The sequence below is a fragment of the Camponotus vicinus genome, unplaced genomic scaffold (genome assembly GCF_025532165.1).
Source record: "Camponotus vicinus isolate PSW18456_S1 unplaced genomic scaffold, iyCamVici1.0 SCAF_1, whole genome shotgun sequence".
Taxonomy (NCBI): Eukaryota; Metazoa; Arthropoda; class Insecta; order Hymenoptera; family Formicidae; genus Camponotus; species Camponotus vicinus.
Window position 1 is genome coordinate 30,551,044 of NW_028141945.1, and position 16,094 is coordinate 30,567,137.

At 34.6% G+C, this 16,094-nt stretch overlaps 5 protein-coding genes across 6 annotated transcripts in view; 2 read left to right on the forward strand and 3 right to left on the reverse strand.

The window, feature by feature from the left end:
- LOC145959222 (uncharacterized) overlaps positions 1 to 3,123 on the reverse strand; it is a 60,380-nt gene extending 57,257 nt beyond the window's left edge. The window contains exons 1-2 of one of the 2 annotated variants that reach the window (XM_083077869.1): positions 2,576 to 3,123; positions 239 to 859 (exon numbers count right to left, since the gene is read on the reverse strand). In XM_083077869.1, the coding sequence (XP_082933995.1) occupies positions 239 to 326 (88 nt within the window). In that variant the 5' untranslated portion in view covers positions 327 to 859; positions 2,576 to 3,123. Of the gene's footprint in view, positions 1 to 238; positions 978 to 2,575 lie in introns of those variants that run through there. The other variant, XM_083077884.1, reaches the window with a different exon arrangement.
- A 163-nt stretch (positions 3,124 to 3,286) lies between these two features.
- Temp (protein prenyltransferase alpha subunit repeat-containing protein tempura) lies at positions 3,287 to 9,033 on the reverse strand. Its single transcript, XM_083077996.1, has 2 exons — positions 8,913 to 9,033; positions 3,287 to 5,709 (listed from the first exon to the last, which is right to left on the reverse strand). The coding sequence occupies exons 1-2, from the start codon at positions 9,029 to 9,031 to the stop codon at positions 4,494 to 4,496; spliced, it is 1,335 nt and encodes a 444-aa protein (XP_082934122.1). The 5' UTR covers positions 9,032 to 9,033; the 3' UTR covers positions 3,287 to 4,493.
- Positions 9,034 to 10,274: 1,241 nt separating this feature from the next.
- On the forward strand, positions 10,275 to 11,239 carry LOC145959308 (tubulin-specific chaperone A-like). The gene is made up of 2 exons (XM_083078046.1): positions 10,275 to 10,720; positions 11,009 to 11,239. The coding sequence occupies exons 1-2, from the start codon at positions 10,591 to 10,593 to the stop codon at positions 11,233 to 11,235; spliced, it is 357 nt and encodes a 118-aa protein (XP_082934172.1). The 5' UTR covers positions 10,275 to 10,590; the 3' UTR covers positions 11,236 to 11,239.
- Positions 11,240 to 11,391: 152 nt separating this feature from the next.
- Positions 11,392 to 13,401, forward strand: LOC145959272 (uncharacterized). Its single transcript, XM_083077947.1, has 3 exons — positions 11,392 to 12,245; positions 12,527 to 12,734; positions 12,819 to 13,401. Exons 1-3 carry the CDS (start codon positions 11,402 to 11,404, stop codon positions 12,940 to 12,942), a joined length of 1,176 nt encoding a protein of 391 aa, XP_082934073.1. The 5' UTR covers positions 11,392 to 11,401; the 3' UTR covers positions 12,943 to 13,401.
- Positions 13,193 to 15,839, reverse strand: LOC145959242 (U3 small nucleolar RNA-associated protein 15 homolog). The gene is made up of 5 exons (XM_083077895.1): positions 15,654 to 15,839; positions 14,597 to 15,179; positions 14,197 to 14,417; positions 13,623 to 14,058; positions 13,193 to 13,535 (listed from the first exon to the last, which is right to left on the reverse strand). Exons 1-5 carry the CDS (start codon positions 15,741 to 15,743, stop codon positions 13,294 to 13,296), a joined length of 1,572 nt encoding a protein of 523 aa, XP_082934021.1. The 5' UTR covers positions 15,744 to 15,839; the 3' UTR covers positions 13,193 to 13,293.
- Between the last annotated feature and the right edge of the window lie 255 nt (positions 15,840 to 16,094).

The following is a 16,094-nucleotide window of genomic DNA, read 5'->3' on the forward strand; positions in this document are numbered from 1 at the left end:
TTTTAAAATTCTAATACAACAAAAAATATTAAAAAGATATTTTATATAAGCATGATGAAAAAGATTAGAAATTATTATAATTATAATCTTACCCAAGATATATATAAAAAGAAAATTAAATTAACGCTAATATAATAATTATGATAACAAATATTTTGCATTATTTAGAAAAATCGGATCGCGATTGGCAAAACTAAGCTTCAAAACTTTCGGCAAATTCCGCTTATCTGATTCTTACCTTCGATAAGATCGCTCATCAACGGTATCCTCAAACTAATGCCTCGTTGCAGATTGATGGTCTTGGCTCTTATTTCCGGTTCCAACATTTTGGCGCTGCTCGTCAATCCCGTCAGGCTTCGCGGAAAAGGAGAAGGAGAGAAAAAAAGAGGGAGAGAAGCGAAAATTTGCGTGATATCTCGACGATGAAACTCGGCCGAACTGAATCAGTCAATCGCGTCTCTTACATGAACAAGCGAAGAATTCCCGAGGATGTCTATCGACCGGCTATGTTGTCTATAGTGCTGATCGGCCAATGGTAGTGACAGGCGTGTAGTCACGCGCGGTTGCTTTCGACAGTATGTCCTCGTTGATCCGTCATCAATACCGTCCGAAGTTTCGTAACGCATACATTCGCACGGTTCTTCTTTTTTAAAACTTTTTCGAGAAATCGATGTTTATTGATTTCCTCTTCCTGACATCATCGTGACGCGTGTCGGGGATTTTTTATTCACGAATATTCGTGGAAATTAATCGCGTACAATGACGCAGTGACATCGCTTCTCTTCTCCTCTATCCGTTAATCTATCTATCTTTTGCCGGTTGAATTAGAGATCCGATCTATTTTCGTAGTTGCGCGATTCTGAATCATTCGAAGCGACGATTTGATATTATGGATTATTGAGAATATAATAAATGGTGTGAGAGCTAGAACAGATGTATCAACAGATGAATGATCAGATATATGCGATAAGATATATTTTCTTGTTATTGATTGATGATACTATATGAAATCTACATTTACTATATTATAAAATAATACGATTACCCCTCATCAATTAGCATTTTCTCATACTGTATTATAACATTATGCAATCATTATATATTTCATTATTATGTAGATATATATTAATGCAAATTTAAAATTTATTATTATAAAATTTATTATATTGCAGATTATAGAAAAAATTTATTAAAATTTATGTATAATAACACTTTTATATATAGTATCATTGACAATTTGATCAATTTGATATTCTTTTAAACAAAAATCCAAGACATAAAATTATTTGAATTCCTTTATCTTCTTTTTTGTATTTATATTTTAAATTTAATATTGATTTTATTATTGATGCTATGCAATGTGTTTTCATGCAAATTTAACTGCATTTAATTTAAAATTTAATTAATAAACTGAAATATAAATATATAATAAAAATATAATAAAAAAATGTTTAGAATAAAATTTTTTGCTAAATATTTTATAAATATGCTAATTATTAATTTCTCTATATAATTAGCTTAATTTTGATAAGATTTATTCTTTGATTATATTCTTCAATCGATCACTCATAAATGTCATACTGTTATCAACGTACTGCTAAAGTTAAATCAATTTTTTTATTATAATTTTTGAGAGAAAATTGATTTTTTTATATTGTTTATCTAAATGTAATATTTTTTAAAAGTATTATAGAATGAGATCGATGACAATTTATCCTGTTTTTAAAAATTGTTCCATACGCGAAGCTTCTATAACCGACGTCATACTGCCAGAGAAAGACATTACTTCTCGTGTGAACCAATGAATCAACCGCCGTTTATTTATGATTCGCAAGTTTAGTTGTTGGTGTACGTCAATTTCTAGGAATTTACGAGATCTCATCTAGACAAGAGTCGACGCAGTTTTGACGTCGAGAATTTCGCTCTTCGACGAGAGAGAGAATATCAAATGATGAATATCAAATTTTTAACAGAAAAACTTGGAATCTAAACGCGACGCTGATAAGTGTAAAAATGATAAGTATTTAATTGGCTAACATAACGAATCGCGCATGATTTAGAGGTCGAGTTAAAACTCGATAGTTTATTTTCGCCGTGACATATCGTGCCAAAGAACGAATGCGTCGATACTTTGGGATATGCAACACATTTAGTAGAATATTAAAACGCGATAAATACCTGAGATTTAAGTTTAAAAAAATTAATTTTGGATATAAAAATTTAATATCCATGTATTGTGTATATTATTTAAAAATAACATGTCATTTTTTTTAAAATATAATTTTAATAATTAAAAATAATAAATTAAAATAATAATTAAACACAAATAATAATGACTTAAATAATAATAAAAAGTATAATTATTATAATAATAAAATAATTTAAATAATAGTTAAATATAAAACAATAGAAACGATAAAATTTCTATTTAATTATAAAGATACCTCAAATTAAAAATTGGAAGTTGCGCGAAAAAAAACGAGTAATTTACGATACTATATTACAATTTATGATATTACTATATAATATACGATATAATAATTACTATATAATTTATGATACTACATTTACTCACTATATTATATATTCGTGTCGCAAAATTGCATGATTGTAAGCGTTAAATGTGCAAATTATAAATCCAACGAATGTTTGTATTTGTATTTTAAAAAATATTTTAAATTCGAACTCGAAGTTTATTTCTTGCAAATTTTTTGGCAAGATCCGTACTATATCACCGTAATACAACGTGAAACGTCAAATGTCAATTAATTATTTACTTCAAATTAAATTTGTTCTTTTCTCAATTCTCAGAACGTATAATATGTAATATATATATGTTCGCAGTTGTCTCAAATAATTGGACGCGAACAAAGACGATCAGCACGAGCAAGAAATTATATGCGAATAGCGCGAGTGGTCGCGTATGACTGAAGCGCGAAACGTGTGCTAAGTTTGATTATTGCGCTGTGCCAAAAAGCGAACGCAGCTGACAGATAATGATATAGTTATCACGCTCGTCAAACAGTGTGTCCGACATAAATCAATCGAGGTGTAAAACGAAATGTTTTTAGGTAGGTGATTTTTGACAACTTTACAAATGTTTTGGAGCATGGAGTGGCAAAGAGATCTTTTGAGGCCCACAGGAATGGGAAGAAGCTAAATGACAGTAGAGGGAAGCTAATTACTACACTAAGAACTCTATAATTCTATTTTTGGGCCCCACTTACGTCAGGAAAAATTGACAGATGGGGAGGCGGGCATTTATCGTATAAAAAAAAACACAATCTTAGAAAACTAGTATCTTCTTCATTTTTTCTTGTCAATTTCACAAGTATACACATTTGTTCTTTTCGCGACAAAGCTTTCGCAATTCTTCCCCGTCTGGCGAAAATCTTATTGGACAAGACAAATTCCTCTGTATCTCTCTCGCGCATCTATATTTTATATTATATTATATTTTATTTTTACGTATCACTGATGGTTAACTCTATGTTAGAGCTGTTGTCTAATCGATAGGACTACCTAGATCGGTAATCTTTCGATATTATTTCTGATTGGTGAGATTATTCATTTGTGACAAGACGCAATGGAATCTGTTTAAGTGTCGCAAGCGGATAAAACTATCGTTCTGCAAAGTTATATATATTATATCACTGATGTACTCGATGGCTCGTTGTGTTTGCTACGCGAGCGAACAATACGGAAATTAATTAATGCCGATAAGGATTCAATTTTCGTCTACCTATATTAAATCCTGCTTATCGCAATCGTGCTCTTATTTACGTGCGAAGATATTGCCTCGCGAATAATCGTAAGAGAATAATGAGAATTGAGCACCATATTGCAATATTTTTAAATTTTATGAAAAACTTTCTCTTTCTAAAAGGTAACTTTCACAGATAAAAGTCTATCTATACTTTTAAAATATTTCTGTAACGCGAAAAATTATTCTCTTTATTAAAAAGATCAAATTACGCCAAAATAAAAATTGAGTATTTTTACTTTTAATATACATCTTTAATATATATCTTATATTTTAGGTCTTCCTGAAAGGCCTATCTTTTTAAAAAGAGATTATTTCTCTTTTAAAAATATAAATAAAATTAAACAATTTTATAAGAATAAATATCTATTGCGAGAGTAACAGCAAGACAAATGACAATCTATATATTTAAAATATATTTTAATAATGTATAAAATCTTTTTAAAAAGAAGATAATGTTTGATAACGAACAATATTTTCGCGATTATTTTAAAATAAATGCTAGATTTAGAATTATATCAGAGCTTGACAATACCAAATCATAAAAAAAACGAGAGAGGAATTATATTGCTATGAAATTATAATATACAGTTCGAGTATTAATGTGCAATCCCTTCGTGAGACTACGCATTATGCTTATGCAAATTCTGATATAAGCAAAACCTTACGAGCGGGCAGCTTATATAATTGTATCTTTTTTTACATTCAAAATTTCGTGCGCTAGTCTTGATCATCGTAAACCTATTCTTCCGAGATATTTGGTAAATCTCTCAATTAATAGATTCTCCTGCGGACCGCGTTTGATCGCTACTTGAATAATACGAATATTAACAGTGCAAAAAGATCTTAGGAGCATCACATGAGCAGCTATCAGCAGATCGTCGTGAGTAGTCAAGGGTCCATCGCGAAGGAACGGCGCGGCAGATGGCTCATCGCGGCATTGAACGTCCGAAAATTCGTCTTCGCGGTAACAGGCGTGTTTCGCGTACATGACGGTAAGAACTACGAGCAAGTACGCTAGGAACCTACGGTGATACCACAACGTCTCGTGATTGTCGTACATGACGATGAGCTGATCGTTATACCAACATTCCTCCGCCCAGTACGACAACGCTCTTAGGTAACACCTGAGTTTTTGAACATCGGTGGGCGAATAACCGTCGACCCGACGCGCGAATATGTCGCGAATACGTTCTAGCAACGTCCGTTCATCATCGTTCGGTTCGTAGAGGTTCATGTAGATGAACAGATTGTCGTGTCTGACGGTGTCATCGTCATCCATCTCCGTTTCCGAGGACACCATTGCCAGTATGCACTTTCGCAGCAGAAATTGCCGATAGGAATGAGCGCTATGGTCGGACACGTGTCGTCGGCACCAAGCGAGAGTACTCCTCCACTCGCTCTCGAGACTGGGATGCCGCAAACCGCGTGACTCGCACAGGGCGACCAAGTGACGCCGATAGCTCCACGCGTGGTAGTTGTTCGCGTAACGATCGGCGCAGGTCTCTGCGAGCTCGACCTCGGCGCTCGCGAGGGGCGAGATCCCGGGTTCGGCGACGTGGTTCCGCTCGGCGTCCAGAGCGTGCGACATCAGCCAGCCCCGATACGCAAAGGCCTCGAAGTTCTTTGGCGTGTGATAGAGCACCGGTCGTGTGACGGACAGCTCGTCGCGCGCGTCCAACCTGCCGGCGCGCACCAGCTCCCGCCGCATATTCCAGAACGTGGTCACGTTCGGATTTAGCAGCAAGGCACCCAGCAGCCACCTCGCCACCGTGCTGGGTTCCTCGCGCCGTTGATGACGCGTCCGCCGGTACTCCAACAGGCGCCGATAAGCGTATACGTAGAGCGGCTGAACGCACCACGACGCCAAACCCAGACTGTCCTCCTGGTGAAACACCGGTGACCGATTCTCGTTGTCCTCCATCGGCAGGATCACGAAGCTTTTTCTGGGAAGGTAGAAGTCGCGATCGTAAATTTCTCTTTGTCTCTCTCTCTCTCGCTCCTCTCTCAGTCTCTCTTTTTTCTCTCTCTCTCTCTCGCTTCTCTCTCAGTCTCTCTTCTTTCTCTCTCTCGCTCCTCTCTCATTCTCTTTCTGACTTTGATGAGATTATTTTTGAATTAATATAAAGAATATATAGTTGAAAAATATACCATGTACACCTGATACAACTGATCGAATTTTGAATATTATGTACTTTGAAATTTCTTATTAATCTGATAAGAAATGTAATGTTTAACGATTTTAATAAATCTATGTATGTAATAAATATTTTTAATAATATTCTTAATCATATTAATTATTATTACAATAAATAATATTGCTATAGTATATTTTTTTATAGAATATCTTCCTAAATATCAGATGAGATATAAAAAAATAAAATTATATAAATATCGCTATAGTATATTTTTATATAGAATATCTTTTCCTAAATATCAGATGAGAGATATAAAAAAATAAAATTATATAAATATCGCTATAGTATATTTTTATATAGAATATCTTTTCCTAAATATCAGATGAGAGATATAAAAAAATAAAATTATATAAATATCGCTATAGTATATTTTTATATAGAATATCTTTTCCTAAATATCAGATGAGAGATATAAAAAAATAAAAGTTATTAATTTTTACAGCAATAAAAAAAATTGAATATACTGCACTTATTAAACGATTAATTCGATATTATCGACAATAACAATAATATATGTTTTTAATATATGTCTTTAAAAGTGTAAACTATTATATCTACCGATAAGAATTATTAATAATACAGCATCGTGTATGCCGCAATGCACCGATACCAGAATCGAGATTTTGTCTCGCGCTGATGAATTTAAAAGTATTGTCGTGCTCGACTCTGACCTTCATTAATCCAACAATACAAACAATAGCCTATTAACTGTCGATACGACATAAATTATTGAAGATGATTCACAAGAAAACATTTATAACAATTCTTCTCTCGATAAAGATTTAACTCTATACTAGAGAAGCCCTATATGATATGATCCTGCTTGACATCTTGAAAATTAAGACATGTATTATAGTGTTTCATTCATTTCACTTACACAATGTTAAGATAACTTTATAATTATTACATTGCGAAATTAATCAATTTCTCCAAACGAGACTTAAAATATCAGAAATTGCGTAAAATACGTAAAATTCTCTCCGCGATAGCCAACACAAACACTCGGACTCGAGATAAAAATAATCGAGCAATTAACCACAAGTCGCATTACGCAAGTGGAATTAAGGATCGTAAACAAGCCGCGATTATTAACGCTCGATGCTCCCCGGATGGCGCTACTTGACGAGCGCCGGACGCGGCCGATTATTTACCACGCACCTCGACCCTGTTTCTGTTGTACCACGCTTTCCCGCTTTATCTTTTTTTCCGATCGTAATCGAACGCATGTTTATTTTAAACCTAAGCTCTCGAGTGAAACTAGAATAATGAAACTGATCGTTCTCGATACGAGATTGATTAAAAACGATTTTTTAATGAGCTTTTATTTCAAAACACTCGAAACTTTCATGCGTCATTTTGTTTTATTATGAATATATTTAGCTTCACGTATTAATATAAATTATATTATATGTATATAAAATTAAAATAAAGCATTAATATGACGCTCGGAAATTCCTTTTCATACTATGTATTGATTAATAATGATTTTTAATGAGCTTTTATTTAATTGAAAACACTCGAAATTTTCATGCGTCATTTTATTTTACGTTATTATAAATATATTTAACTTCACGTATTAATGAAAATTATATTATATGTATATAAAATTAAAATAAAGCATTAACATGACGCTCGGAAATTCCTTTTCATACTATGTACATTCTCTAAATACACATCGAGCTAAACAAGCTTAAGTGAGCTAAATAAGCTTAAGAAAATTAGTTTTAATTACTCTTGAAGCAAAATTGTGAGAGATGAATGTAATTTGTCACGATCAACGTAACGTCTAATTGTTGCACTGCAGTGTCTCATAAATCAATGTACATAAAAAAATAATTTCTAAGAATTTTATATAAATTAATCTTGATACGAATAAATATTTATTTATCCCCCGATATTTTTCCTAACTCGACAAAAACTCCAATAGAGAATTCGCGACAATATCGGGTGCTTCTACGAAACGGTTAATCTGAAATCGAGCAGCTCTCCCTGAGCATTTTCCATCTAAATACTTGATAGATTACGATCTAGAGCGGCGGTCAATTGCGGTTTGCAACGCGTGTGTCGGCTGGCAATCGACTCACAGTCAACTTCGCGATTATTATTGCTGTAGCGTTGCCGTAGCGGCGAGTCGCGTGGGCGAAAGCTCGACGCGAGATCGATCGTCGTCGACTTAAAATCGCGAGGTCGACTCGCGTCGCGACTGACTACAATTTGCGCGATCTCGCGGTACACGCGCCGTTTTCTTTTCCTTTTTTTTTCCTTCCCTCGCCCCCTCCCTCGACGACTCCGCCCACGCAACCGCGCGAGCAAGTCCGGCGGTGCACGGGATGCGTGTTTTGTTACCGATTTGCGGATGTTGCGGTGCGGACTCGAAAACTGGGATCCCCGCACACGAGATGTACGCGAGACGTTATTTAGGTTAGGATTCTCCTCGCGATATCCGCGGTGATTTTAAATCGATAATACGTACGCCTGCTCCTCCCGCGCACACGCACTTTTTTTTTACACATATACTTTCCGGACATTTGAAATAAAACCAACGTAGAGCGTGTATATTTAGATTTTGGGCGGTGGAAGAGGAATTGTGAGGCCCGGACGTAGAAAACGCAAGTGGAAGGAACAAAAGTAACCTCGCGAATTATGACGTTATTTCGCGAAAGGATATATTGCAAGTTAGAATTGCGCCGAGTTTAAACACGCAGAGGTAATTCCGTACGTTTGAACGCGACCATCAGTGAAGGACATTGTTTTTTCGCGCACCTCTCTCTCTCTCTCGCTCTTTCTCTCCCTCTCTCCCTTTCTCTCTCTGATATCGGAAATCTAGCTCACGGAGTCTACCGGTTCCGGATCTTTGCCTCCCGCGAGAACAAAACGGAAGGACGGAAACGAAGCGACAAAACACACGCCCGGCGACGTTTTCCGTCAATCGAGTAAAAGGTCACACTCACATGGAAGGATTCCTCCTGATCGTGTTCTCGATGTCACGAAGGATCTTCTCGGCGGCCGGGAACTCGTTGTCCACCATCGTGTGAGCCGCATCACACCTCCCTCGTGGATGTATATCCATCGACGGCGGATGCGCCAGTGGCCGCACCACCCTCGCGTCCCTTCCTTCCCTCTCTCTCTCTCTCTCTTTCTTTCTTTCGTCTCTTCTTTCAGTCTCGCCGCCGCACGGCACGTCCCGTTGCGACGTACAACGGTGCGGCACTTCGCTCTGCGGAAGCGCTGGCGGAGTACGATGCGACAGCCACGCTCGGCTGCGCGTGGCGCGAACTTAGCCGCGAGTCGGCCCCGGGCGCGTCGCCCAGGTTCGCCAACATTGCGCGCTCGATAGGTGGCCCCGACGAGACCGTGTTTTACTGCGGGGAGCACTGAATGCACCGCGTCAATTTTTCGCGAAAAAAAAATCCACGAAATTCAATGTCCGTTATTCTAAACAGCTAGAATTCACGAAAATTCATTCCAATAACTAGCAATTGTGCGATTGTTTCTTGAAAATATATATACTCGTCGTTTCTCAATTTATCTTCTATTTTAGTCATTTCTTGAATTTTTAATCGTTATTATATTTTATAATATAAGTATAATTTATATCATTAGAAAATAACTAGCAATAACTAGCAATTAAGCGAATGCTTCTTGAAAATATATATACTCGTCGTTTCTCAATTTATCTTCTATTTAGTATCATCCCTGGCGAAAATAAATATCGGAGCGTAAGTCGAATGTAAGGAAAGAGTAACAGAAGTGTAAACGAAGCTTCTAGGAGGCGTAAATTGAAACAACGAAACGTAAATGAAGCGTTACACTTCATTTACGTTTCGTTGTTTCAATTTACGCCTCCTAGAAGCTTCGTTTACACTTCTGTTACTCTTTCCTTACATTCGACTTACGCTTCGATATTTATTTTCGCCAGGGATTTCTTGAATTTTTGATCGTTATTATATTTTATAATATAAATATAATTTATATCATTAGAATATATCGCAATATTCATAAACACAATATATAAATCTGTCAACATAAGTTAGAAAACATACTATTTTGATCAATATTTCTTATCGACCTGCGGAAAATTATCGTGTTATCTGAACAACTGTAAACATTCGATATATTTTTTCCATGATAACAAAACAGGAAAGTAGTACATGAAGCAAACGAATGAAAATCAAGTTAGTTTAGCGTTCTTATCAGACTCGTGATAACGATAATTCTGTGTATGTACCTTGCTATTCACTGTACGATGACTCGAAGATCTCGCGATATCCACTTAAAGATCACGATAAAAATTATTACGGCGAAATAAAGACGCGACGAAACACAACGGCCGTCACGAGTGGCCGCCAAAATGTAACGCGGTGAAGTACGTATCGATACGAACATCGACGAAGATGACCGATCGACATCTGCAAACGTCAAGCGGTCGGCTGGATGAGTGAAGTGCGCGCGCGCCTGAAGCGGAAACATAACCTCCTCGTCTCGTCGAGGTCAACGCTACGATTTTATTTCTCTTGATTCTCGCCTAATAAGGCAAGGGGTGGCAAGGATATAAAAAAATCACAAAGGAACAAATCGTCGAGGCTTCTCTTTCAAGAAATAAATATTTGCGCAAACATACGATAAATAATGTCCGATCCGCGTATAAGAACACTCAAGATTCAGACAGGAGTAGTTAAGCGTCTTGCGAGAGAAAAGATCACGTACGAGAAGGAAGCGACGCAGCAGCGCGAAAGGATACAAAAGTTAAAAGAGCAGGGTGAGGATCAGTTTTAGGCAAGAGGAGAGAAAGGGCGACAATATTTCCCGCGTGAAATTCGTCCGCGTAATAAGTTTGAAGAGATATTGTAACTAGATTTGCCCAATATAATTTGCAAGTACTTGTTTAATGTCCAAAATATGTATTCGTTAAGATACTTATATAGGTTTAATGCTTTAATTGTTGTATTTTTCGAAATATTTTGTCTTTTAATGTTTAAAATAACATTATTAGTGTATAACTGCTAAACAGATTTTAGTTACACAAAAATAAAATATCCTGTTACAGACAAAGATGGTTACGATATTAAAAAGCAAGAGGAGGTGCTTCAAGAATCTTTGATGATGGTACCAGATTGTCAAAGACGTCTCGTTAAAGCATTTGAACAACTCAAAAGCTTTCTGGACACTGAACAAGATTTGAAGGAAGTTGAGGATTATATCGAAGCTGGAAAAGTATTGCAAGAGGCAGAAGCACAGTTGCCGAAAGAAGGGGACATTTTGCAAATGTGTTAAAAAGTGTTCTCTCTGTGACTTTTGCTAAATTATTTTTAAATATTCCACAATTATTTTTCACTCTTACTAATTTTTTATGTTCGAAACAAACTAATTTTACACTTAAGAACGTTATAGCATCAAGTTTTTTTCTTATTGCTCTCAATTGGATTTATATTTAACAATTATGTATAGTGGTCAATCATCCCAGCAAAATACTGGGCAAACTTACGAAAATATGCATTTTAACATGTATTATCCAACAATTCAACAACCATTTGCATATAATGCAAATTACAGCGAAAATATGTATTATAATATTTACCCAAGCCATGTAACATGTGATAACACTACAGTTAATAACACGACATTAGTAGATAGAATAAGAACACGACAAGAAGATGAAAGAGCCATTGAACAATTCCTCCAAGAGGTAGAATCACAAATTTCCATCAAAAGCAAACAGGAAAATCCATTTAAAATTGCAGCTATTAAGAGTGCATTAATATCGGTGACTAAATTAAATAAGCAACTTGAGATTGTTTGTGCGGAACTTGAAGATAATATTAATTTATCAGAAATGCAATGGCAGGAAAAAGTCAGTGCCTGTAATGCTGTAAAGCATGAAATTTGTGAAATCTTGAAAACTATAAAAGATGCAGATTTTCTAAATAAAGTTAAGAATGATCTAAAGAAACGCAAGAAGAAACGTATAAGGGAACAGCGTAGAAAGGAAGAATGGAAAAAGGAAAAATCAATGAAAGAAGAAAGAAGAGCAAGATTACACGCAGAGGCTGATTCGTGGATTCGAAAGGAACAAGCAGTAATCGAACAAGAGAAACAAGAAAAAAATTTGCTCAGAGACGCGGATCTGATCTTGTCCAATGTTCGCAGTAAAAGAAACGATGCCCGAAAATATTTAGGAATTTTGCAAGAGTTACAAAACTTACGAAACATCAAGGTGACAATTGCTCGAGCGAGAGGCGAAAAATTATCCTCTGCAACTGACGAAACATTCAAGCATGACTTCGGTAATATTTTATCTCCATAGATGTTACATTTTTTTACAAAATAATGACATGGCACTTTTTAAGAAAATGAAAATATGCACTCGCATAAATATAAAAGCAATATAAAAGTAATTTTAAAAAATAATATAGAAATAAATTAGTAAAATGATGGAATAGAAATGTAGTAATAGCATACAATAAAAGAAAATAAAATTTTTACTTATATAACATTTTTTATAAAAATATATATTGTAAATGTTATTTCATTTTTAATGATATTTATGTCATGAAATATGTTACAGCAAAATTAACAGAACACTGGACTATTTTGGATGGTGAATATGCAACAGAAGAACAAGAATTGAAATTAATGCTGAAAACAGATAACGAGGAAAGAATTGAAAAAGAAACAAAAAATTTATTTGCTGATTGGGAGAATGTGCTATTTGGATTAAATATATTGACTGCTGATCAATCTCACAAAGATTTAGATAGTTTTATCTTGATTCGGTATGCATTCAATGTTCAAATATATCAGATATATAACATATCAAAAATCTTTTTCAATAATGAAAATAATTATTTGCATTTCAGTACGGCTTGGGATAGATTTATAAGTTCTGAAAACGATGCAACAACGATACCGATTGGATGGATAGTGCCTGATAAACCATCTTCTGCCGCGTGGCAAAAATGCCTCAATAAGGATACATCTTAAAATAAACGAATGATGCGTTAATGTAAGTTTACCTAAAGAAATAAACAATTTGATATGCTATTAAAATTAAGAACCCTATATGATTTACATAAAAATTATCTGGAAAATATTTTTTGCTACGCTTTACAAAACGTATTATATATTTGGAAAGGAAAATTATTATTTTAACATTTGAAAATTAATATAATTTCTTACTTGTAATAATCTAAGTTTTCACTAAGAAATAGTGTAAGTTTAAATGATGAAACTATTTAAATATTATTTTTTTATTTCAAAAAATGTAATGCTTAATGAAAATTATGTACAGGAAACATTATTTTACAATTTGATGATATTTTGTATCTATTAAGTTTATGTTATGCTTAAGACAAGATCGCGTTCCGTTTGAGCGGCGTTTGACGGCTCCATACTCTGATTCTCTTTTATAGTAGATAAAGGAATTGTTTCAGCACTGGACAATATCATTTGCATTGAACCTTGTAATTGTGTCAAGGCTATAATTAATTGCTCTTCTTCCTGCAGTTTTTGTGCTAGTACAGCAAACATTTTTCGTGATTCCTCCGAGAGTTCATCTAAGTGATCTTCATATACATCTATCACGAAAGAACAAATTTTATTGACTAAAGAAACACGCGAGATATCTTAGAAAAGAATCGTAAGAAAAAATATTTAAAACATACCTAACAAAACATTTGCTACATGCAATAATACTCTTCCGAAACGGATACTACCGATATATTTGTTCAAGAATTTAATGATATTGACCAGAGATTTGCCGTCTCTACCGGCCAAAGCTCGTCTTAAGCCTTCCCGTCTAATAAGTTCCTGTGTTAACGCGACAGTGACGTGCGGCGTTTTGTTGACCACATAATTCATCATGACGCAATCGAGCGCTTTACTGTATTGAAACTTTCGCAGACAAGCGTCATGTTTGCTCATTATCTCCTTGACTTCCTGCTGCACGACTACATCGATGCTCCGTACGTGTAAATTTTCGCCCGCATGCCTATACGAAACTTTACGTTTCGATTTTATTACGTCTTTCGTATTTTCCTCACGTCTCTTGACAGAAATAAGACCATCGACCATACCAGCTACGACAGTCTCGTCGCCCTCCTGCAATTTAATATTAATGCATCTAGTATCCATTTTTATCAATTGATAAATTTAATCAGAATAAAGGTCATCAAATATTATTAAATGTAGATGCAAACATAGATTTTAATATATAACATAAAATGCATTTTTTCTTACACTAATTCCTATGCTGAGAACTGCATTGGGATAGTCTAAAGTGTGAAGCGTTTTATATGTCCCAGTGTCGTAAATCTTAACATGCCTATCCAATGAACCAGACAATATTCTACGACCATTGGAGGCGATTTTCAAACAAGTCACTGTTTTGTGATGTTGAGTGATCTTTGCGAGTAATTTGCCTCCTGCGAGAGCGTCCCACACTTTAATATCAGTTCCACCTTAAAATAAACATTTTATTATATAAAGGATTAAAATCTTCTTACACAATTAACGAGTATATTATAAAATATATATTCATTAATTATATATAAAAATTATTTTTTCTTTTATTAATTTTGTTAATTATTTATAAAAATTGATTCTTTTAAATTATACATATGTATATAAAGTATTATACCTGCAGACAGGAATATTCCTCCAGTTGGTAAGAAGAGTAAACTCTCCACAGGTGCATCGTGATTGACACTAAGTATCTTCTTATTTGTTCTGGTATCATACATATGTATGCTCTTGTCATATCCACCAGATAATAATACATCAGTGGACACAGGACTAACTGCACCAGCTCTGATATAATCAGTATGTTCATTAAAACTTGTCAGCTGTTTTTCACTAGCTATATCCCACAATACTACAGTTTTATCGTCAGAAAATGAAGCAATATGAAGATTATCGGCTGTGAAGAAAGCTCTGTGCACTGCAGCTTTATGTCCGGAAAAAACTCGTAAGGTGCTATTGGAACCAATGTTAAAGAGTCTGACCACTGTTTCCTCGCCACCAGCACATAAAAGCTTACCATCTCTGCGAAAGCAGCCTCCATATGCAGCTTCTTTGAACCTGCTGTAAGTTTTTGTTACTAGCTTTGTAATAGGATTATATATCTGTACTCGTACTGAGCAAGTAACTGTGAAATAATGTGGTTCTACTGGCGAAAAGTCAATGTAGTCTATTGGACCAAATTCTTTTACTAAAACTGGTGGCTGTAAAGATATAATAAATAATTTATCATTTTATATATATAATTTATTGTTATACAACAAATTAAAAAGTGATCTTGTATCTATGTTAATTATATAACAAATATGAAAGAAGCATAATTGATAAAGCAGTTTTGTATAAAAATATCACAACTAACAATTTATGATAAAATATTTTTTTAATGTTGAGAAAAATTTTATTTATTTTAAAAGAACGTATAATTTTATGAACATTGCACAAGTAACTCAATAATTAAGCGATTACATCTTAATCCAGATTAATATTAAGATCTATATCTTAAAGACGAAATGCAAATTTAATATGAATTTTATAAATGAAATTAATTCTCAAGAATCAAAATAGAAAAAAGGACAGCAAGTGTGTCTTTCACATTAATTCATACATAGGTTATGTTCCGCGCACGTGTCAATAGAAATCATCTTCACTCTTTTATCAAGCAAATCCTAAATACGTACTGTATATTTCTTCCAATATATATTATCCTCCGTCAATTCTGGCCCTGCCCTGGTATAGACTTTAGTATTTATTTTCTTAAAGGACGTCATTTTTAAAATATCAACAATACATTATATAAAGAAGCGCATAAAACATTTTAGTCCGTTCCTTGTAATCACAATGTTTGGAGATGGTCCATGTCCATGGTGTGTTCCATCTGAAGCTACAAAATTGAATCGTTTAATGAAAAGAGTAGAATTTCCTTTGCTCCGATTGGGCAATCAGACAGATGCTTCGAAATTTTTCGTAACGTCAAACAGAAAGAACCAATAGGAGAGCTTGTTTCCTAGTGATTCTAGTTAGCAATATTTTAGGATCTAGAAACGAAACTTTCCTATTGGATGTCACATACCGATAGGTAATTGTGCATAATTTGCGCCTGCTTAGGACAAATTTTTCAT

What these genes read in the sequence shown, in the direction of transcription:
- Temp (XM_083077996.1), bottom strand. Translation starts at nt 9,031, where the DNA reads ATGGATATACATCCACGAGGGAGGTGTGATGCGGCTCACACGATGGTG. An exon ending in ATCAGGAGGAATCCTTCCAT is followed by an intron (nt 5,710 to 8,912) that starts GTGAGTGTGACC and finishes CTACCTTCCCAG; the next exon opens with AAAAAGCTTCGTGATCCTGC.
- LOC145959308 (XM_083078046.1), top strand. Translation starts at nt 10,591, where the DNA reads ATGTCCGATCCGCGTATAAGAACACTCAAGATTCAGACAGGAGTAGTT. An exon ending in ACAAAAGTTAAAAGAGCAGG is followed by an intron (nt 10,721 to 11,008) that starts GTGAGGATCAGT and finishes ATCCTGTTACAG; the next exon opens with ACAAAGATGGTTACGATATT.
- LOC145959272 (XM_083077947.1), top strand. Translation starts at nt 11,402, where the DNA reads ATGTATAGTGGTCAATCATCCCAGCAAAATACTGGGCAAACTTACGAA. An exon ending in AACATTCAAGCATGACTTCG is followed by an intron (nt 12,246 to 12,526) that starts GTAATATTTTAT and finishes AATATGTTACAG; the next exon opens with CAAAATTAACAGAACACTGG. An exon ending in GATAGTTTTATCTTGATTCG is followed by an intron (nt 12,735 to 12,818) that starts GTATGCATTCAA and finishes TTTGCATTTCAG; the next exon opens with TACGGCTTGGGATAGATTTA.
- LOC145959242 (XM_083077895.1), bottom strand. Translation starts at nt 15,743, where the DNA reads ATGACGTCCTTTAAGAAAATAAATACTAAAGTCTATACCAGGGCAGGG. An exon ending in AGGAATATTCCTGTCTGCAG is followed by an intron (nt 14,418 to 14,596) that starts GTATAATACTTT and finishes GTTTATTTTAAG; the next exon opens with GTGGAACTGATATTAAAGTG. An exon ending in TTCTCAGCATAGGAATTAGT is followed by an intron (nt 14,059 to 14,196) that starts GTAAGAAAAAAT and finishes ATTAAATTGCAG; the next exon opens with GAGGGCGACGAGACTGTCGT.